General features: G+C 51.4%; 1 protein-coding gene across 2 annotated transcripts in view; it reads left to right on the top strand.

Annotated features, from left to right (window-relative positions):
* TRIM67 (tripartite motif containing 67) overlaps nucleotides 1-11,202 on the top strand; it is a 54,217-nt gene extending 43,015 nt beyond the window's left edge. For both annotated transcript variants that reach the window (XM_025396232.1, XM_025396241.1), the window contains 4 exons: nucleotides 3,016-3,154; nucleotides 5,339-5,642; nucleotides 9,516-9,678; nucleotides 11,072-11,202. In XM_025396232.1, the coding sequence (XP_025252017.1) occupies nucleotides 3,016-3,154; nucleotides 5,339-5,642; nucleotides 9,516-9,678; nucleotides 11,072-11,137 (672 nt within the window). In that variant the 3' untranslated portion in view covers nucleotides 11,138-11,202. The remainder of the gene's footprint in view (nucleotides 1-3,015; nucleotides 3,155-5,338; nucleotides 5,643-9,515; nucleotides 9,679-11,071) is intronic.
* Nucleotides 11,203-22,030: the final 10,828 nt, after the last annotated feature.

Raw genomic sequence — 22,030 nt, forward strand, 5'->3', positions numbered from 1 at the left:
TGGATAAATGGTTGTTGAATTGGGACAACATTCTAGTCACGTCGCTGCTGATAGACTGCCATGGGGGTAATAAAGGTTCTTAGTGAGCCAGAAATGCATCTTCTACTCCCATCTGCTAGAAACCCTGGAGCAGGACTCCACCCCAATGCAGCCCTAATAGAGCACCACCCAATCCAGCCCTAATACAGCACCACCCCAATCCAGCCCTAATAGAGCACCACCCAATCCAGCCCTAATACAGAACCACCCCAATCCAGCCCTAATACAGCACCACCCAATCCAGCCCTAATACAGCACCACCCCAATCCAGCCCTAATACAGCACCACCCAACCCAGCCCTAATAGAGCACCACCCAACCCAGCCTTAAGAGAGCACCACCCAATCCAGCCCTAATACAGCACCACCCAATCCAGCCCTAATACAGCACCACCCAACCCAGCCCTAATACAGCACCACCCAACCCAGCCCTAATACAGCACCACCCAATCCAGCCCTAATACAGCACCACCCCAATCCAGCCCTAATATGGCACCACCCAATCCAGCCCTAATACAGAACCACCTAGTCCAGCCCTAATACAGCACCACCCCAATCCAGCCCTAATAGAGCACCACCCAATCCAGCCCTAATACGGCACCACCCAATCCAGCCCTAATACAGCACCACCCAATCCAGCCCTAATACAGAACCACCCAATCCAGCCCTAATACAGCACCACCTCGAGATTTCACTCCGTGACGTTCAGGCGGACGTGAATGCCAGGGAGCACAAACTCTGGGCTTCTCAGATCACCTGGTTCCTGGTCCCCAAATGATTAAATAAACACTCATTCTAACAAACTACTGCAATCATAACAACCCTTGCATCTCTTCTCCTGGGAAGTTGCACCCATTTAACAAACCTTGCCGAAGGTCAACATTCCCTTAGTTTCTCTCAAAGAGATGTACATATGTGTCGTTTTACTTTGTGTTTGAAAAATACAGGAATGTAAGAATTAGGGAAATAGTTGCAGCACTTCCTTGGGAATTACTGAGTTCCATGTGAATATGGGCCAATTAGGGAGGCAAGATGAGGTAGCTCGAGCCAGGTCACTGAGTGCGGACCCCAGTCACTCCTGTTGTGCAAATGAGCCAAGAACTGAAAGAGCTCATCCACCAGAAACCAAGAGGAGAGTCAGTGTTTTTGAAATGGGAAGAAAGAAAAGGCTGTTTGGGAATATTAAAAGAGAGCTCAAAAGTGGTCCCTCCTCTTTGAGACATGGCCACTAACAAAAGCTAGACCCAAGGGCTAGGGTTTATAAGGAAGAGGGTCTTATAGTGGGAAAAGTGTGGATGTTGCATGCAGACAGACTTGGATTTGAGCTATGGCTCCTATATGGATTAGCTGTGATCTTAGACCACATTATTTAATTAGCAGAAAATAATGACATGGGAGAGGCAAAAGGCTATGCATTTTGGGGGTTGAATAGGACAAAGGTAACTTTGAAGCGAATGAGGAACAAGGTCAATCTTTAGAAAAGTATCTTTGGGGGCCAGGCACGGTGGTTCACACCTGTAATCCTGGCACTTTGGGAGGCCAAGGCGAGTGGATCACTTGAGGTCAGGAGTTTGAGACCAGCCTGGTCAACATGGTGAAACCCCATCTCTACTTAAAATACAAAAATTAGCCGGGCGTGGTGGCAGATGCCTGTTGTCCCAACTACTCTGGAGGCTGAGGCACAAGAATCACTTGAACTTGGAAGGCAGAGATTGTAGTAAGTCAAGATCGCACCACTGCACTGCAGCCCAGGTGACAGAGTGAGACTCTGTCTCAAAAAAAAAAAAAAAAAAAAAGAAAGAAAAGTATCTTTGGGGCCTGATGCAGAAATGTCTCACCCTTTGGAAAGACCAGGAAAACAGCAGCTCCAGGAGGGCTAAGGAGTGGAAAATGCCAGCCTCAGGGATGGGAGGAGACAAAGGAGTGGATGTGCCCTGTGGCTCAATAGTCTCGTAGACCAGGTTGACCTTGGCAGAGTCAGGATGTTCCTGGTCAGTATCCTGGCTGGCTGCAGACTTGAGAAGTCGCCTCACCAGGACTCCATCACGCCTCACCACCTCACAGGCAGAGGGGCCAGGCAGCCAGTAGTAAGGCATTCATGCCCAAGTTGGTCAAGTTCTGTGAGCCAGCCACGACTGAACGCAATTTCCCTTTTTATTAACTTCTATTTGGGTAAGAATTTTTTTTAAAATTTTTTGGCTGGGCGTGGTGGCTCACACCTGTAACCCCAGCACTCTGGGAGGCCAAGCAGGAGGATCACCTGAGGTCAGGAGTTCGAGACCAGTCTGGCCAACATAAAGGGAAACCCCATCTCTACTAAAAAACATATACATAAAAATTAGCTGGGCATGGTGGTGCATGCTTGTAGTCCCAGCTACTTGGGAGGCTGAGGCAGGAGAATCACTTGAACTTGGGAGGCGGAGGTTACAGTAAGCCGAGATCATGCCACTCCACTCCAGCCTGGCAACAGAGCAAGACTCTGTCCCTCAAAAAAATTAAAACAAAAGTTGTTTAGAAATGGGGTCCTGGGAGGCCGAGACGGGCGGATCACGAGGTCAGGAGATCGAGACCATCCTGGCTAACACGGTGAAACCCCGTCTCTACTAAAAAATCCAAAAAACTAGCCAGGCGAGGTGGCGGGCGCCTGTAGTCCCAGCTACTCGGGAGGCTGAGGCAGGAGAATGGCGTAAACCCGGAAGGCAGAGCTTGCAGTGAGCTGAGATCCGGCCACTGCACTCCAGCCTGGGCAACAGAGCAAGACTCTGTCTCAAAAAAAAAAAAAAAGAAATGGGGTCCTGCAATGTTGCCCAGTCTGGACTCAAGCGATGCTCCCACCTCTGCCTCCTGAGTAGCTGGGACTACAGGCCACCACGCCTGGCAAAAGCACTTTTGACGTCAGTGTGTTTCCAGAAGCCATTTGCTGAGAGGAATTTTCCAAATGCTAGAGGAGCCTGGTGAGCAGCATTGCTCTCTTTCAGGAAGTGTACGTCGGTAAGGAGACTTTGTGTACCATCGACGGTCTTCACTTCAACAGCACCTACAACGCCCGAGTCAAAGCTTTCAACTCTTCTGGTGTCGGGCCTTACAGTAAAACTGTCGTCCTGCAGACGTCCGATGGTGAGCATCGGGATCTCTTAGTGGGAAGAACAGATTCATCATTTTGTCCAATGACAAGCAGACAGCCACTTGCAGCAGCTATGATGACGGAGTAGGGGTGGGGGTGGTGCTAGGCACATCTGGGCTCTCCAAGGGCGTGCCCTTCTGGGACCATAGGTGGCCTCCCGAAGGACAAAGATTGACTCCTAGGGCCAACCCACATTTCATCCCGTGGACCAGGGCAAAGGATGAGCCGCTGAAGATGGTGGAGGGAGGAAGTGCAGGGCCGGAGGGGCCTGTGGAGGTGCATACGCCTCACCCTGCTCTGCACACACAGCTCCTTGCTGCACCCACGTGGCCTACAAGCCACGAAAGAAACATTCCTTTACCCCATTGTGCTGGACTAAATGTGAAGTAGCTGAGGGAGGCTAAACTTCTCCCACTTCTCAAGGGCCGAGGAGTGAGTAGGACAGTCCCAGACAAGAAAACACCATGATAGATATAGTGGGCCCACACCAGTCCCTACATTTGAGCCTTTCTCACAGCGGAAGAGGGCTCTTTAACCCCCAGCATTGGAGCTCACATGCAGTAGTTTATACACCTACCCAGCCTTCCAGGTCTTAGGCAACAACAGCATGTTGAAATTAATTCAGTGGAATTTTGATCATCTGAGTTCTTAGCAGGGAGCGATGAGAGAAATAGAAATCACATTCCAAAGAGAGTCCTGCCCCACCCGGCGTGGCCCAGCCCAGGCTGCAGAGGCGGTTTCCAGCTCCCCACTGCCTCCGAGAAGAGGGCAAATCCTGTATTCGTTTTCATCATTGAGTCTACACGTCCTCTGACTGCCACCGCTGGATGGTCTCCTAGAGGCAGGGAGGAGAAGGAGCAGGAGCAGATGCTGGTGTCAAAAGACACAGCCAGGGACACTTTTCTGAAAATGGTGCCACCTGCAGAGTCCACTTTGTCCATCCCTAGAGGAGAGCTCGCTCGCTTCTGTCTCTAGACTCTCCTGCCTAGAGACGAGCGGTCCTTGCCCTGCGCACTGTGGTCATGACTTTAGAGTAAGGGCCTCACTTCCGACAAACTGGGGGGTTGGGGAGCAAAAGGGGGCAGCGGCTGATGGGCTGCAAAATGGAGAATTGAGCTTTGTGACTTTGGCCCATCACTTCACCTCTCTGTGTCTCAAATCTCCCACCCACGAGGTGGCTCATCAATATCTATTTCCTCCTGCACTTCTTTTTCTTTCTTTTTTTTTTTTTTTTTTGAGAAGAAGTCCCACTCTGTTGCCCAGGTCACAGTGCAATGGCACAATCTTGGCTCACTGCAACCTCTGCCACCCTGTTCAAGTGATTGTCCTGCCTCAGCCTCCTGAGTAGCTGGGACTACAGGTGCCCACCACCATGCCCAGCGAATTTTTTTTTTTTTTTTTTTTTTTGGGATGGAGCCTCGCTTTGTCGCCCAGGCTGGAGGGCAGTGGTGCGATCTCGGCTCACTGCAAGCTCCGCCTCCCGGGTTCACACCATTCTCCTGCCTCAGCCTCCCAAGTAGCTGGGACTACAGGCGCCTACCACCACGCCCGACTGATTTTTTTGTATTTTTAGTAGAGGCGGGGTTTCACCATGTTAGCCATGATGGTCTTGATCTCCTGACCTCGTGATCTGCCCGCCTCGGCCTCCCAAAGTGCTGGGATTACAGGCGTGAGCCACCATGCCCGGCCATGAATTTTTGTATTTTTAGTAGGGATGGGGTTTTGCCATGTTGGCCAGGCTGGTCTCAAACTCCTGACCTGAAGTGCTCCACCCACCTCGGCCTCCCAAAGTGCCGGGATTACAGGTGTGGGCCACCGCACCCCGCCTATTTCCTCCTGAACTTACAACGTGTCTGAGCGTTTAGAAGGATTTTAGAAACCAAGACCGGGAAATGCATCTAGATTTGAGGCTTAGAGGCCTGAAAATCCTTGGCAAGGCCAGGCTCGTAGGTCTAGCAACTTGGATGAACACAGAGCAGGGTGTGTGTGTGAGCGTGTGCATGTGTGTATGTGTGCGTGTGTGTGTGCATGTGTGCGGTAATCATACAGGAAAGAACCTTCACTCCTGGGTGCCGACCTTCTAACAGAAGGGAGTGTGTTTGTGTCTCTGAGCCAGTTAGAAACTACTGGCAAATTCCATCCCCTGACCCTGCTCCTCTCGCCTCCTTCCTTTTTAGTGGCCTGGTTCACATTTGACCCCAACTCTGGGCATCGGGACATCATTTTATCCAATGACAACCAGACAGCCACCTGCAGCAGCTATGATGACCGGGTGGTGCTGGGCACAGCTGCGTTCTCCAAGGGTGTGCACTACTGGGAGCTGCACGTGGACCGGTACGACAACCACCCAGACCCCGCCTTCGGGGTGGCCAGGGCCAGCGTGGTCAAGGACATGATGCTGGGCAAGGATGACAAGGCCTGGGCCATGTATGTGGACAACAACCGCAGCTGGTTCATGCACTGCAACTCCCACACCAACAGGTGCGATTGGGCCCCATCCTGCCTCCCGTGGACACAGGTTGTTTGGGAATGAGGGTCCTGAAGACCAGTGTCCCTTCTGCTGTCCCCAAAGCCAGCAGGAATTTGGAGGAGGTATTTTCAGCCACTTTGATCTCCATTTTCTAGGAAGCTTTGACTCTGCCCACATAGAACTGGCCTGCAGCCCAGATGAGGGTATGTTATGGTGATTTGCACAGCACCCGCACAGATGGGTCTCCAAAGTTACCCGGCAGGCCACACGGTGGTCCTCTGCTGGGATATGGAGCTCGTAGTTTTCTTTCTGGTCCAGCTTCACTTTCCTTTGCAACTGTCAACCCAAGCTTGAGTCACTGCAAGGCGTTAATGGGCACCACTGGGGTTGATGTCCTCACAGCTGTGACCAGGTCATTGCCACTAACTTGCCTGCAGTGATCCTGGCCACTGCCCTGGTCTCATGTGGGCTTGAGCCTCAGCAGGGCCAGGCCCTCGACAGGGCAGTAGCAGAGGGCATGGCTGGGGTGCTCACTACTAAAACGAGTCTGCCAAGGGTGCCTACAGCTGTGGCTTTGCCCTGAGACTGGCCCTGGGAGTAGGGTCGCCAGTGTGGACACAGGAGACTCAGGTCCTGGCCTGTGTCACTACTGGGGCCTCTGTTAGGAGGGTAGAAGGGGATGGGTCCTCCGGGACTGCCCCCGAGGCCTGGGCTTCTCCAGGGTGCCTTGGTCTCTCTACTCAGACACAGAGAAGGCAGTGCCCCCACCCCCCCGACACACCTGCACCATAGCCCCGTACTCTTTCTCCTCTCCCAGGGATTTTGTGCTCACAACTGGCTGGCATGCGGGGATGGATATGGGGGTGAAAAATCCCCAAGGCCAGAAATGGAGAATTGCAAGTTGCGGACACCTGGCGCCACCTCCTTGCTATGGAGCCTTGCTCCTGGTCTGCTAAGGGCCATCTCCCCAGCAGGAAGGGGTGAGGAACTTCAAGGAGCTGACCTTGACTTCACTGGCCCCAGCCCCAGGCAAAATTGACCCGGAGGCTCTCAGTGCTCTGGGCCCACCTGCAGCTCCTATAACAGCCCCTAGGGCACCTTCCCGCAGAGGAAGGACCAGCTTCTTCTTTCTCAGGGAAGCCAGGTCTCATCTGGGGCAAGGACTTGCCCGAGGGCCCTCAGGACCCTATCTGCCTGCCTCTTTGCTGGTAGGCAGGGCCCCTTCTCTCCTGAGTCCTGGGGAAGAGGCGGGCAGCTCTGTGCCTCTGCCCAGACCCTGCAAGCTGGCCATTCTCCCTCCTACCCACAGAGGGGCCAAGTCCAGGCCCATCAGCTCCGGCTCTGCTTGCTTAAGCCAAACTGACACCCAGATACCCTGTTTGCTGGCAGGAGTAGTAACAAGAAGCATTTGTCAAGCCCTTACTTGTGCTCAGTGCTGTAGGAAGCACTCAATGTATCTTGAGCTCATTTAATCCTTGCAAAAGTGCTATTATTGTTGCCATTTTACAGATTATAAAAGTGGGGCTTAGACTGGAATGGTGGCTCACACCTGTAATCCCAGCACTTAAGGAGGCCGAGGCAGAAGGATTGCTTGAGCCCAGGAGTTTGAGACCAGCCTGGGCAACTTAGTGAGACCCTGTCTCTATAAATAATAGTAATTTTAAAAATTAGCCAGGCATGGTGCTGTGTACCTGTAGTCCCAGCTACTTGGGAGGCCGAGGCAGGAGGATCACTTGAGTCCTGGAGTTCAAGACTAGCCTGGGCAACATAGTGAGACCCTCCTCTCTACAAAATAAATAAATAAATTAAAAGCCTGGGCTTAGGAAGGTCGGACAATGGCTCAGGCCATGCGGCCAGTTGACACACACAGGGTTGAGCCCAGGACCCCAGCCTCGGTTTGTGTGGTGTGGACTCCCCAGCCCTCCCGGCCATTGGCCACCACACTCCTCCCAAGGGCTGCCGAGCACTTCTTGGGCCTTTGCTGTCCTTGACGGCCCCTTGGTGCCACCTCAGTAAGAAAAACAGAAGGGAAGTGGGGCCATGAGAAGGTAGAGAGAATCTGCCCCTTTCTGCATGTCCTCCCACCCTGGGATGTGGATCGGGTAGGGTAAGCGCTATCTGGGAGGAAGTCGAGGCAGCCGGGAAGTTGGACCCCAGAGCTAACTGGGCCTGAGGCTTTGCTTAGGTCGGACTCATTTCTGCACCTCCCGCGGGTCACTACCGCCACCCGGTGGTCAGTATCCAAATAGCACCAACAGTGCGGTTTTAGTTCCCTTCTCCCACCTGCCCGGGCACCCTCGGGGAAGCCCTGCCCTCTCCGGAAACACTTGTCTGGGCCGGGCCGCTCACCAAGTCCTCCTTGGGACTTCCTGTCGTGAATCCTTCTCGCTGCTCACCTTCCCTCTACTCTACCAGCAGCGTCCAGTAGATCAACTCATTCTCAATCTGAAGGACAGACAAAGTTTTCTTAGCAGAGTGGCGTTGCTAAGATTAAGGCTAAAACCTCAGCCCTGAGCGGGCGCGGTGGCTCAAGCCTGTAGTCTCAGCTACTCAGGAGGCTGAGGCAGGAGGATCCCTTGAGCCCAGGAGTCCAAGACCAGCCTGGGCAACATAGTGAGGCCCTCGTCTCTATAAAATATTTTTAAAATTAGCTGGGCATGGTGTGTGCCTGTAGTCCCAGCTATTCGGGAGGCTTGTGGGAGGATCCGTTGAGCCCAGGAGTTTCAGGCAACAGTGACCCATGATTGCACCACTGCACTTCAGCCTGGGCCACAGGGAGAGACATCCACTCAAAAACGAAGACCACCTCAGGGAAGGGAAGGAGAGTCTGCAGGATTCGGCCCATGGGAGAAGACGTGGTCAGCCAAGCCCCTCTTGGGAGCATGTTCCTTACTTTTATTAATAGATTCGCTTCCACCAGGTGGATGTGAATTCTTACCACCTATGAAGTACGACATTGCCAACACTGATCAAGAGCAGAATGACGTTCTCAAGATTCCGCTATTGGTCACCTGTGGGATGGTGACTCCAACAGAGGACTTGATTTCAACTTCAGCACCCTTCTCCCTGCCATACACTGCTTTTCGAGGGACCCTAGGATGTTTCTGGGAAGATAAGCCAATGTAGGGTAGGGGCCTTTCAAAATTTCTTGAAGGCCTGGATGTCCACATCTTCATCGACCTCAGCATCCTCACTTGCCTAAAACAGAAAAGGACACCAAGTCAGTTACTTTCTTTGGCAGGAAAAGGTGCCTTTCTTACCCACTCTGCATGCTCCACAGTTTCAAATGGGACCTACTCATCAGAACCCGATTTTTCTAGTATGCAGATCCCAGATGCTCTCAGGAAGAGGGGGCTGAACAGCCTGGTTCCTATAGGGGAGTCTTCATCATGGCCTGTTAACAAGGTGTGTCCACTGTGAGAGAAGGCTCATATGCCAGGAGAGCACCCCACCACCACCTTGGGGGCCATGTTTAAGTGAGGGTGTTCCCAGCATCCTATAAATAATTTTCCTGCCCGGGTATGGTGGCTCATGCCTATAATCCCAGCACTTTGGGAGCCCAAAGTGGGAAGATCACTTGAGCCTAGGAGTTCAAGACCAGCCTGGGTAACATAGTGAGACCCCTATCTCTACAAAAAACACAAACAAAATTAGCTGGGTCTCATGTCATGCACCTGTAGTCTGAGCTACTCGGGAGGCTGAGGTGGGAGGATCTCTTGAGCCTGGGAGGGCGAGGCTGTTGTGCACCAAGATGGCATCGCTGCACTCCAGCCTGGGTGACAGAGTGAGACCGTGTCTCAAAATAAATAAATAATTCTCCTGAGTTAATCTCCTACATCCCAGGCTGGGTGTGGTGATGGTCTTCCTGGGGACTCTCTTCCCAGGACGGAAGGCGGCGTGTGCAAGGGGGCCACCGTGGGCGTGCTGCTGGACCTGAATAAGCACACCCTCACTTTCTTCATCAACGGGCAGCAGCAGGGCCCCACAGCCTTCAGCCACGTGGACGGGGTCTTCATGCCAGCCCTCAGCCTCAACCGCAATGTGCAGGTACACGCCTCCCCCGGGCCGGACCTGGTCTGGCTGCTCCCCACTGTTTGTCCACAAGTCTCTGCAGTGCCCATGGGCAGAGTGGGCCATAAAGAAGCTGACCACAGAGCCTTCCCAGACAGAGCTTATTGAGTGGACTGCCTTGGACATTTCCTAGAGGCGTTCCATTCTAACTTGTTCACTTGGGACACCCAGGGGCCCTAAGGTGGCAGCTTCTGGAGACGCAGACCTCATGGCTGAGCCCAGTCCCTGGGGAGTGCTGGTAGCTCAGGAGGCCTGAAACAGAGAGACAAGAATGAGAACCCAGGAGGGTGTGAGGAAGGGAGAAACACAAAGGTGCCATCCATCGTCTTAGTAGAGTCCTCCTCCACTTGGGATGGAGAGTTGGAGTGTGGGGAGGCAGGGTCCTGTTCTGTGGCCCTGAATATTGAGAAGTCTACACCAATCACTGATTGATCGATTTGATCTTCTACTCATTTGCAAAAGGGATTTGTGGCAACCTAAAAGATAGGCTTGGCTGGGCATGGTGGCTCATGCCTGTAACCCCAGTACTTTAGGAGGCCGAGGCGGGCAGATTATGAGGTCAGGAGATCAAGACCATCCTGGCTAATATAGTGAAACCCTGTCTCTACCAAAAATACAAAAAAAAAAAAAAAAATAGCCGGGTATGGTGGCAGGTGCATGTAGTCCCAGCTACTCAGGAGGCTGAGGCAGGAGAATGGCGTGACCTGGGAGGTGAAGCTTGCAGTGAGCCGAGATCGCGCCACTGCACTCCAGCCTGGGTGACAGAGCAAGACTCTGTCTCAAAAAAATGAAATAAAATAAAAGATAGCCTTGGCCAGGCATGGTGGTTCACGCCTGTAACCCCAGTACTTTGGGAGGCCATGGCAGGAGAATCGCTTGAGCCCAGAAGTTTGACACTAGCCTGGGGAACTAGCAAGACTCCATCTCTACCAATGAACAAATAAGCTTTTTTTAATCAAAAAAATAAAAGGTTGGCTATTATTCCTCACAGTTAATAGAATGGGATTAGTAGGAAAGGAAAGAAGGTCGTGGCTAGAAAGTAGACACAAATATGTAACCACGGGAGCCAGTGCATGAGAGCTGTGCTCCTGGGACAGCATCTACTTTGCCCGGCTCTGGCAGCTCTGGCAAAATGAGGAACCAGTCAGCTGGGTGATTCTTATTATGAGGAAAGAGGTGCAAACCAACATAGCCTTTAATTAGGGATATTGAGTGACATAATATTCACTAGTCTACAGCAGCCCTAAGCTGTTGCATGGATGGCCCTGGAGCCAGCAGGGGATCCTGCCGGTGTCTGCGGTGCCTTTGGAGCACTCAGGGCCCCTGCAGCAGCCTCTCCCACCCTCACTTCCCCTGTCTTCTTTTCCAGGTCACCCTGCACACAGGATTGGAAGTGCCGACTAACCTGGGGCGGCCAAAGCTGTCAGGCAATTAGCTCCGCTCCAGCTTGGCACTGCGCCTGTGACACTGACATTCACAGGCAAAATGCCCACCATTCTCATAAGCTCAAATAACCCACAAAAGCAGGATATGCAAGTCATGGGTACAACCTGGCAGTGTGGAATGTCATAGAAACATTTTCTTGGGGGCACGGGGAATGGGTCCACGGGCCATGCTCACAGCTGCCACTGTCAGTGGCAAAGGCGGGTACGTGTGTCACCCTTATTTCACCCAGACGTTACGAACGCTCCCCAAGAAGGACCTTTCTCAAGGGAGTCAGCATTCGGGCTTCATGTCTGTGTTTCCTGCCAGCTGTTTTCAAAGCTTGTCTTTTTTTTGGAGGGAGAGGAAGGTAGACTTTGAGACTGGCCTCCTGAGAGTGGCAGTCAGGAGCTGTGCTGTAATCCCACACCCCGGGTGTTGGCCCTCCGTGGGGACCCTGCCTCCTCAGAGTCCCAAGACTGCAGATTCTCATCATGCTGAGAAAGTTATCTTCTAGCTTCTTGGTCCTAGAGTCTTTAGTAGTGCCTGCCACTTGCAGACCCAATGCAGGATTGATAGAAAGGGATATTAATCATTCTTGCTAGACTTTTGCCTCTCTCACTGAAGTGTTGAGAACCTTTTAAAATGGCTTCCTTTATTAGTCAGCCAATTGTGTTCTCTCTCTTTTCCTCCCTCCTTCATTTCTTCTCCCTCCCTCCTTCTCTCTCTCTTTTCTTCTCTCTCTCCTTCCCTCCCTCCTTCTCTCTCTCTCTTTTCTTCTCGCTCTCCTTCCCTCCCTCCTTCAATCTTTCTTCCTTTCCTCCTTCTCTCTTACTTTCCTCCATCCCTGCCTCTCTTTCTTCCATCTTTCCCTCTCTTTCCCTCCCTCCTTCTCTCTTTCTCTCTGTCTCTCACATACACACACACATCCCTCCCACACACACACACACACCAGTCTCCTAAAATTAATTCACTCAGTTCTTAGTTCTTAAATCCACGTGAAAACACAAGAATTTTAACAACTATGTCAGAAGTCTTCACCTGGTGGTGGCTCCTTTCTGAAACTGGCAACCCAAGAAGTTAACTGAAAACACATCCAGATTGCTCTTCTGAGCAGAACCACTCTCAGACTCATAAGCATTTAAGATGGCAGACCCTGGGAAAGCCTCTTCTAGTCAGTCCACCCTATTGTCGTTATGAAAGCATCATGACACAAGTGGCCCCTGTGGCAGGCAGGGACGGCTCTGCCCTGATGCGGTGGGCGGGATCTCTGGGGAAGGCAGAAAATAGAAGAGCAATATCAGGTACCTTGTCTCCCAGCTTCCCACTGTGAGACTGGGTGTGCCGAGTCTGACCTGCCAGGGCGGGACTCCGGAAACACCAGGCTTCTCCCTTGAGATCCACATTGAGTCATCCACACCTCTCAGAGACAGCTCACGACAGGGGTTCTGAGCCTGGCCGGGCTCTTGTTCCCAGGGAACCCTTCCTCTCCTCCCTCCTCTCATCTTCCCAGTCACCTGCCACCTCCAGCTCTACCTGGTGGTAATATTTCTCTCTCCTTTTAAAAAGAATATATTTTGTCAAGCATTTTATTTCTGAGGCTGAGAAGTGACTTGTCAATTTGCTGGACTGGATTTTTATAAAAACTCGCCCCGTACACCGGCACCGACTGTGCGTCCTTGGTTCTGCCTTCCTGTTCAGATACCACGCCTGCTTTCTGAGTAACCGCCTGCCAGAGCCATGCAGGTCCCCCGCCTCCACTCAGCAGGCCCGACAATCCTACCTCAAAGCTCACGCTCTTGGTCTGCAAGGCCGCCTGGTCCGCTGCCTCTGCGATGTGGCCGACAAGGCCAGCTGCCCCGTCTGCAGGAGCTGCTTGGTGCTGTGTTGCAGCCTCTGCTGCAGAGCCTGGGAGCCATCTGCTTCATGGAAGTCTAGGTCTTGCCTCTTCCTTGTCATCTCACCAAGCAGTTTCTGGATCTCCTCCTCCCATCCCAGAGCCCCGTCCAGAGCCCTTGGAGGTAACATACAAGACCTAGGACCCTGTGTGCTTGCCCACACCGCTGCCTCTGTCTCCCATATCCCTGCAGCTTCATCCTTAGCCATAGCTCTGGGTGGCCATGGCTTGGAGCATGGAGAAGATCCCTAAAGATTGAGGATGAAGAGCAGTCACCACTTTCCTAGGGCTGAGGAAGCTATCAGCTTTGGGAAGTGTCTAGCTGCCTTCTGAAAAAAAACAGACCTACACCCTGCCCCCAGAATGAGAGTGGGCTACGCAGGGCTGCCTGGTGACAGCGGCTTCTCACAGGGGAGTCCCGGGGAAGGCTGTGGAGCCTCCACCGTCACCACAGCCCGGGTCACCAGGGGACCCCAGCTCTGCAGAGGAATCGCCCATCACTGGAGCACAAGCTGCCTGGAGCTACCCTGAACCTAACTCCTTTGAAGGAGCAGCATCCAGGTCAGGAGAGAAGTGGAAAGTGCAGGAGGGAAATGCCCACAAATCTGGTGGCCTCTTTCAGAAAAAAATTCCCTGAAGTCCAGAGAGGTGCAGCAAGGACTCCCTCCTCCCGACTGCTGCCCTGAGCTTGGGGGCTGAGAACCTCCCTTTTCTGACTCCTCCAGGAGCCCAGAAGCAATACGGCCGATGCCAGGGACAGCATCCAGCTCTCCTTCACAGACGCCTCTCCCGTCTTCAGCACAAAACACCTTCAATATTCTGACTTCAAAGAGAAGGGCAGGTCCGTGCCACACACTTGTGTTTTTGAGGGATCAGAAAAGTGAAGAAGGAACTTATCAACTCCTCATGGCCGGGAAGGTCCCGGGTTTTGGAGTAGAAATGACAGGTCATGGAATTCTCATCCACCATCGAATTCCATAACACGTTACATCATGGTGGCATATTTGTACATAGAAATGATATCAAGATGAGGCTTTAGTTGGGCTGGCTGGGGAGTAACTTGGTGTAAATCTATCAAGCAGTTTCAGTGAAAAAGGAATTCAAAGTAGTTTTAAAATGTCGAGTTCCATTGCATTGTAAATAGTGCCTCTGTAATGTGTTCTGCAGTTGTTCTTTGCTAGTGAGCAAGTGTGGTCAAAGTGTATGCCTTTTCCTTTTAAAATTAATCTCTTCTGAAAATATCCACTAGCACCTCACTGCATACATAGCATCCCAGCTCCTAATTCCAAGCAGGGGAAAGTATTTCCCCAAAGCCTGCTTTTCCCCTCTCTGTTCTCCTTGGGAAAATAATGATTCCAATGAAAGAGGACACCAGTAATACTGACCCACAAGGTAACTGACCTAAGCACTATAAAACTGTATATAGTTCCAGGCTGCATCTTCAGCCTGATATGTACTTTGTAGTTGCAACAGTGCCCTAGGTGCCCTATGGCCCACCAAGTTTGAGGAGGGTGGTGCTTTCCGGATTGAGCCTGGGCAGGCACTGTGGAGCTCACCAAGAGAGCTGGGGGCAGGCCCACCCTCCTCTTTGTGCCCTTTCTCTCCCTCTTGGTGCCCCTGCCTCCGCCCCACCACAGCACTCTCAGGAAAGGATCAGAATGCAGGATCTTTGTGTATTTCTTCCAGGGATATTTGCATTTAAGCCTTAATTCTCACTGCAAGCGAAAGGCTTGGTCCCCCTGGGAAGGCACATTTCAGCACCAGTGGGCAGGTGGTTCAGTGTCAAGGAGGCTGTTACTGGTCCCATGGCCACCTGCTGGCTGTGCGGTAGTGAGGGAGGGTCAGTCCTTAGGGGGACTCAACATGTGAATGCTGAAGAACACTGTTGCACAGCCTGTGGGGTGGTGCCAGGGTTTCTCAACCTCTACTGACATTTTGCGGTCAGTTCTGTACACTGTAGGATGTTTAGCAACATCCCTGGTCTGTACCCATCATCTGCCAGTAGCAACCCCCAAGTTAGGTGTGACAACCAAAAGTATCTGTAGACATTGCTAGATATCTCCTGGGGGCCTCCACAAGTTGAGAACCACCAGGTTATGCTAGTGGTTTGTCATGCGTGGATCTGCAGAGGGACTGTGGCTTTCCGGCTGCATTGTTCCAGAGAAAGCCTGTATGTGACAAAGCTTCCAGCCTTTATCTTGATACCCAAGCCCAGGATTTTCCATGGGTCTTCAGGGGGCAGGTAGGGGGAAATGGAGTGAGCCACCCCCAACAGATGCCAACCTGTTGGGTCTTGAATTTTTACTCACTGAAGATGCCCCCAGCCCGCTCCCCCTTTCCTAGAAAGCAAAACTTGTTACCTTTGTTTTCCTTGGCCACGTTTTACTGGAAGCAACAGGAACTTCTTAATGGGTTTGTGGCCCTCAATTGGTTTTTTAAAAAATCTAACAGATGTTATTGGCAAATATTCAAGATGGTGATGCTGGAAAATTTCAGGACTTTTCTTTTGCAAGTGAGCCGATAGCTGTGTTTGTTGACCGCATTCTTGGCAGTTCCTCCCGGAAGATCAAAGGATCCTGCAGCTTTAACTGTATCTGGGCTGTAAAAATATGAGGGCAGGTTTCGGGTAGGATGTATTGATCAGACACCAAGTTCAGGCCTCAGTTACTTCCCTCTCTTAACCTGGCGTGAATAGTGATTCATGGTATGGGTGGGGGCCAGTCTCTTATCCTTTCTGTGCCTCAGTATCCCCGCCTGAAATGGGACTAGTCATACTAACCTACCTCCTCTGATGTATTGTGAGGATTATAGAATAACATTTTTAAAGAAAAAAAGTGCAGTCTTTCACCTCTGGCATCTCAGCTAATGAGTCCCATTCAGTGAATCAAACCTGTCAGGGGGTAGATTCCAGTGTTCTCTGACCAGTGTCTTCCATCCAAGCCTCCTTGTGACCAGGGCAAGGAGCTGCCTGGCCTCCAGCGCGAAAAATAGACCTTTAAGACAGATTTCCTATGACCACAGAAAGTAACACCCCATATGTTTCCATTCCCAGGGAGGCCTGTTTGAACAGTGCTCTGTGTGTGCTGTGAACAGGCTGCCTGTCAGCAGTCTCACTGCTAGGCTTCAAGGCCTCTGCGTGCAGAAGCCCCTTTAAACCAAGGAAGGACACTAACCCAGGCCTCTGCCTTCTTTGTTACCTAAGTTCTGTTATCTAAGGGGTCTCTTAACTCATAGCTTGTCTCCTTTGTTTCGAGGGGTCTCTGCAGTGTGAGTGGGTTTGAAATCCAGCATGGATAGTGGGAAGAGATGCAACTGAGCCGAAGTTTTGAAGGCTGGTTGGGCTAGTGGGTCATCGTGTCACTTTCAGATGACTGATGACCACTGAGCCTTCACCAGCACGAGCTATGCAGGTTGGGGGAGGCCCTGGCTTTTTCAATGATTGATGTTGACATGAGTCAGGAGCTGGGAGTTGAGATCTCCAAGGAAGTCTCGTCCGGAGCCATCGCTCTTCTCTCAAAGAGCACAGTCCTGGGGAAGGCCTAGGGACTTGTGGGCCAGTGATGCAGGCACTGCAGACCAGCCAGGCCCTCGGGTAAGGCTCTGAGGAGAGGCCAAACCCAGGCTTCAGGTTCGGGAAGGTGACCGCTTGCAACTGCGGTAGCAGGAACGTGTCAGGTGCTTACTGGGTGAGACCCAGCCCGGGAAGCCTCTCCAACTCCTCCTAGCCCTGGAAACCGGACATCCAGAGCCCCAGGCTTTCTTGGCACCCAGAGGAAGCAGGGAGAGGGCAAAGCAGCAAACGTTCAATGCATGATGTAGGATTGCTGCCTTGACACTAAGCTGTTGTATTAAGCATGAGAGGTGTTTGTTTAACGTTGGCAAAGGGATTTAACAAGAAACAAAAAACGTCGTGTCCTTGTTTTGACTGTCGACAGAACTCCCATTTTCTTGCCTTTCTTTATCCCCATTTCTCCTCCTCCCTTCCCCTCCCCCATCGCACCCACTTTCGGTCACTCGTTGTTGGTATTTGGTGGCAGCTCTTGGTCCTGTTGCTGTGGATGTTCCACTGAAAACACGGGGGGTAGGGGGGAGTGGTAAGGAAAGCAACTTTTTTCTAATTTTTGTATTGGTATCCACAAGCGTTTGTATTTTTTGAATTGCAAACACTGTGTTTTCTGGTCTTTGGGGGTTGGTTGAACTTTCTGTATTACCTTTTGGAAAACCTGAGTTTTACCACAGTCTTAAGCAGATTTGAAATAAATTCTTTTGACACTGCCAACAACAGAGGGACAAGGTGTGGTCTGTAATTCCTGCTCCGAAGTCAGGTCTGCCTTTTTCCAGACTGGCCCTGACTGCCCACCAGACAGGGCAGAGGCTACAGGAGGAGAGGCCACACAGTCTCTTCCCGCAGTGGGGCTGGGGGTTACTAAGTAGCAGGGTCAACGTGGTTCTGCTTCGCATGCCCAGGAAATCTCAGGGTGATTACATATGACTCTAAACTAGGCTGGGTGCTGTGGCTCAAGCCTGGAATCCCAGAACTTTGGGAAGCCAAGGCGGGCAATCACTTGAGGCCAGGAGTTTGAGACCAGCCTGGGCAACATGGTGAAACCCCATCTCTACCAAAAATACAAAAATTAGCTGGGCGTGGTGGTGCACCTGTAGTCCCAGCTACTCAGGAGACTGAGGTGGGAGGATCGCTGGAGCCCAGGAAGTCAAGACTGCAGTGAGCCATGATTGTGCCACTGCACTCCAGCCTAGGTGACAGAGCAAGACCCTGTGTTAAAAATAAAACATAGCCACGCAGGGTGGCTCACGCCTGTCATCTCAGCACTTTGGGAGGCTGAGGTGGGTGGATCACCTGAGGTCAGGAGTTTGAGACCAGCCTGACCAACGTGATGAAATCCTATCTCTACTAAAACGATACAAAAATTAGCTGGGTGTGGTGGCACACGCCTTGTAATCCCAGCTACTCGGGAGGCTGAGGCAGGAGAATTGCTTGAATCTGGGAGGCGGAGGTTGCAGTGAGTAAAAATCGTGCCATTGCACTCCAGCCTCAGCAACAAGAGTGAAACTCCCTCTCCAAAAATATAAAAAATAAAAAATAAAATAAAATAAAAAAATAAAAATAAACCAGAAGGCCCCACCACAAACAGTGGGAAGGTCATAAAATTCATTTTTTCAAGAGGGAACAGGGCTGGAGATACATAACAGTTACCATGCGGTTAAGGTCAATTCATGAGTGCAAAGTAGATCACGGGTTCCGCGCAGAGATCTGCGATAAACATCCCAGCGAACCGGTGAGCATCAGGGAGACTCACCTGCCCCTTCAGCTACACACGCCGAGGCCAGACATGCCTGACCTGAACTCTGTCCTTTGCTGCTTTCTCACCTCATGATCCTCAAGAGCAGCCGTCTCACATGGCCCCTGACAGCCCCTAAGACCAGTTACCTGTGGGAAAACCGAATGGGCTCAGCTGAGTAGGAGGCAGATGCAGAGATTAGAGAGCCAATGTTTCTCAGGGCAAGCTCTTGGGATCAACCCTCATGGAGGCCCGGGGAAGGAAGCAGGATTGGATGGAGGGAGATATGGAGCTACGCGAAACCCACAAAGGCCTCAGCTAACTCCACTCTGGAGTTGTCCTGACTTGGGATGAGAGGACTGGACTTTAACACCCTCCCATGGATCATTCATCGACTGTGGGTTCCGCTGGCAAGAGGATGAGGCAGCCCCTGCAGAGGGCGGGCAGCTGAGGCCTGTTTTCCCTAACCACTCTCAGCAGCTGAGGGAATAAGTCCTTCACCCACGAAGGGGAATCTAGTGGGACATTACAGTGCCCACCACAACCCAACACAGTGCCGGGTCTGTGTTTCAGACAGTGTGGGGAGAAGCCCTTCCAGAATTCCACCGACCCATGCTTTTAAGAGGGAGCTGAGCGTGGTGGCTCACACCTGGGCACGGTGACTCACACTTGTAATCTCAGCATTTTGGGAGGCCAAGGCAGGAGGACTGCTGGAGGCCAGGAGTTTGAGATCGGCCTGGGTAATACAGCAAGGCCCTGTCTCAACTAAAAAATTAAAAAATTAGCCAGGCATGGTGGTGGTTCATGCCTGTAGTCCCAGCTACTCAGGAGGTTGAGGTGAGAGGATTGCTTGAGCCCAGGATGTCGAGGCTGCCGTAAACTGCCATCACACCACTGTATTCCAGCCTGGGTGACACAGCAAGACTCTATCTCTGAAAAAAAAAAAAGGAAAGTCAGTGGAACCAACTACGTTCCCTGTCACTGTCACTGGCCTCAGAGCTGCAACTGCACTATCTGCCTCCTGTCCAAGAGATTCCAGATTCACCCTTGGTGAGTGTCTCTGCTGACCTTGGTAGCTTATCTGCTGGTGTGATCCAGACACTCATCCCTGGGGGGGTCTAAGCCTTAGGTCATGGGGCCCCTCTCACTTCAGGATTGCTGCGCTTGTCTAGTTACTATCAAAATTGGATAAGGTCAGTGTCCAGAGATGCCTGAGTGGATGACAAGGATGCAGACAGGCTCCTCCTGGCCTCTCTGTGCGACAGCAGCCTTGCTTCCTCTGGAGAGTCCTGGTCAGTCAGCCCTGCAAGGTGCTGGCTCTTCTTGCCCAGACAACAACCACAGCTAATGATTCAGTGGAATGCCGTGTGCCCTGCTCCCCTCTTTGGGAAACAGCGTCTCTAAGTCCACAGAACCAAGAATTGTGGGAACAGGAATCCCAAGTTTCCCAAGTGGGTCCTTGGGAGTCAGTCATTTCATGGGGACACAGCACCTTCTAAGTGTAATGGCTGTGCTTAGGGTGATTTAAGGCATAAACTGCATTCTGGCAGATGCCACCTCCTCCTCACAGGCGCCTCTGAGATGGCACCTCAGCTGCACCTGCACCCAGCCTCCCCCTCATTCCACCAAACCAGCAGTTTAGGATCATGGGCCCTGGAACACGCACCTGTCTTGCACCTCCTTAGCTGCCAAATAGGTCTCTTGGTTGGAAGCAGTGTTGTCCTGTGGAACCTGCTGCCAGGTGACAAGCAAACACTGTGTATGCCCTTAGGCTACTGGAGCTAGTCGGGCCCTGTGGGCAGGAAAAGAAAACCTTTGACAGAAATAGGTATTTCTATTCATCTCAGGATGTCTGAGTCCTCCTGAGGACTGGAGCCTGAGCTTGAAGGATAGATAGGTTTGGAACACAGAATGTTCACACCGGATGCCAAGTGACCCTGTGGCCGGAAGTTCCATCATGGGCCTGGTCCTGTCAGACCTGCTGTTGTACAAAGTTGGGTGGACCCTGAGGTCATCCATCGGAGAGAAGGGGAGCAGTCATCCTAGCTGAGAAAATCCAGCCAATGATAACAGCACAATTGCAATGTTGGGAGCAGCCAGGCCACCAGCTGGTGGGCGAAGTGGGTGGGCATGCTGGGAGGGTGTAAGAGGTGGTGATATGGAGTGGAACTTTGCTTTTTTTCCCCTTAGGCTGGTAACAGTCTAATGCTTCCTTTCACCATCGGTCCAAACGAGGCAATAAATGATTAAGGTAAGAGTTTCCACGGTTACTGTAATGATGCTTTTCTACTTTGTCAGCAGAGGAATCGGGCTCTGTAGCCAAGTCCTGGCAAATTCAGCTGGTCCTAAGACTGAGGCTCTGGAGGCATCCCCGTCCAGCCCCTTCACCTCACGCAATCCTGGCCAGCCACCGTCCTAATGTAATGTGCCCCACAGAGCACGTTGAACTGAGCCATGCAGATGCATGTATGGCTGGGAAGCAACCCCACCCAGGGGAAAATGATAGCATAAAGGAGGCAGAGAGTGCATGTTTGCCCTGGACGCTGAGACCCTGATCCCTTCCCTGGCTGGCTACTGCAAGAATCTTGGTCATGGCCCTGTCTTCCTTTGGATGCCCTTTTCATTGTCACTTTTCTCTGCTGCTAACCTTGCTAGGGGAAGCCTTACCAAATGGAAATAAGAGCATGACCTGAAACTTGATCTTCAGTCCTTAAAATACAGGTATGGTTTATGCTGTTAGCCCCTAAACCTCTAAGTGTTTCCAGAGCACCCAGTGGTCAAAAACCTGTTCCTTAAATATTTACTGGTAAATTAAAAAGTAGCCAGACATGGTGGCTTGTGCCTGTAGTCCTAGCTACTCGGGAGGCTGAGGCAGGAGGATCGCTTGAGCCCCGGAATTCAAGTCCAGCCTGGGCAACATATTAAGACCATCTTGTCTCAAAAAAAAAAAATAATAAAAATAAAAACAAGCTTAGTAATTTACACCTGGAATTTGTATGCTATTCCAAAATGGACTACTCTGGGACTGTGGTCCACAGTCAGGCCAAGTGCTCAGTTGTCTGAGCCACGATGGCTCATGAGAATTAGGTCTCCCTTCGTCTCCAACGCTGAAGATGAGGAGTTAAACTAATCTGGGAGCCATTCTCATGGGTCATTGCCAGCTCCTGAGATTTTTCCTAGTGTTTTCTGTCATGTTTCAGATCTTCTACACCTTTTTAAAATTACTTACAGCCAAAATATATATCCTAATGAATAATGCCTTTCAAAATAAACCTGGAAAACAAACCACTCATTCCAGTTTTGCTGGCATTGTTCCAAACATTTTGCAAGTTCCTCATTTGTCAGTGTCTTCAGAGACAACATAAAGTCACATAACAAAGTGAGCCATTTATACCTGATTTTTGGACCAAAACATTATCATTCACTAGGCTAGGATCAGAATTTTTTGGCAATTAAAGAAAAAAAAAAAAAAAGGCCAGCCAGGCACAGTGGCTCACGCCTATAATCCCAGCACTTTGGGAGGCCGAGGCAGGAGGACAGCTTGAGCCCAGGAGTTTAAGACCAGCCTAAGCAATATGGCAAGATGTAGTCCCTACAAAACCTCTTTTTTTTTTTTTTTTTTGAGACGGAGTCTCGCTGTTGCTCAGGCTGGAGTGCAGTGGCGTCATCTTGGCTCACTGCAAGCTCCGCCTCCCAGGTTCACGCCATT

Source organism: Theropithecus gelada, chromosome 1 (genome assembly GCF_003255815.1).
Source record: "Theropithecus gelada isolate Dixy chromosome 1, Tgel_1.0, whole genome shotgun sequence".
Classification (NCBI taxonomy): domain Eukaryota; kingdom Metazoa; phylum Chordata; class Mammalia; order Primates; family Cercopithecidae; genus Theropithecus; species Theropithecus gelada.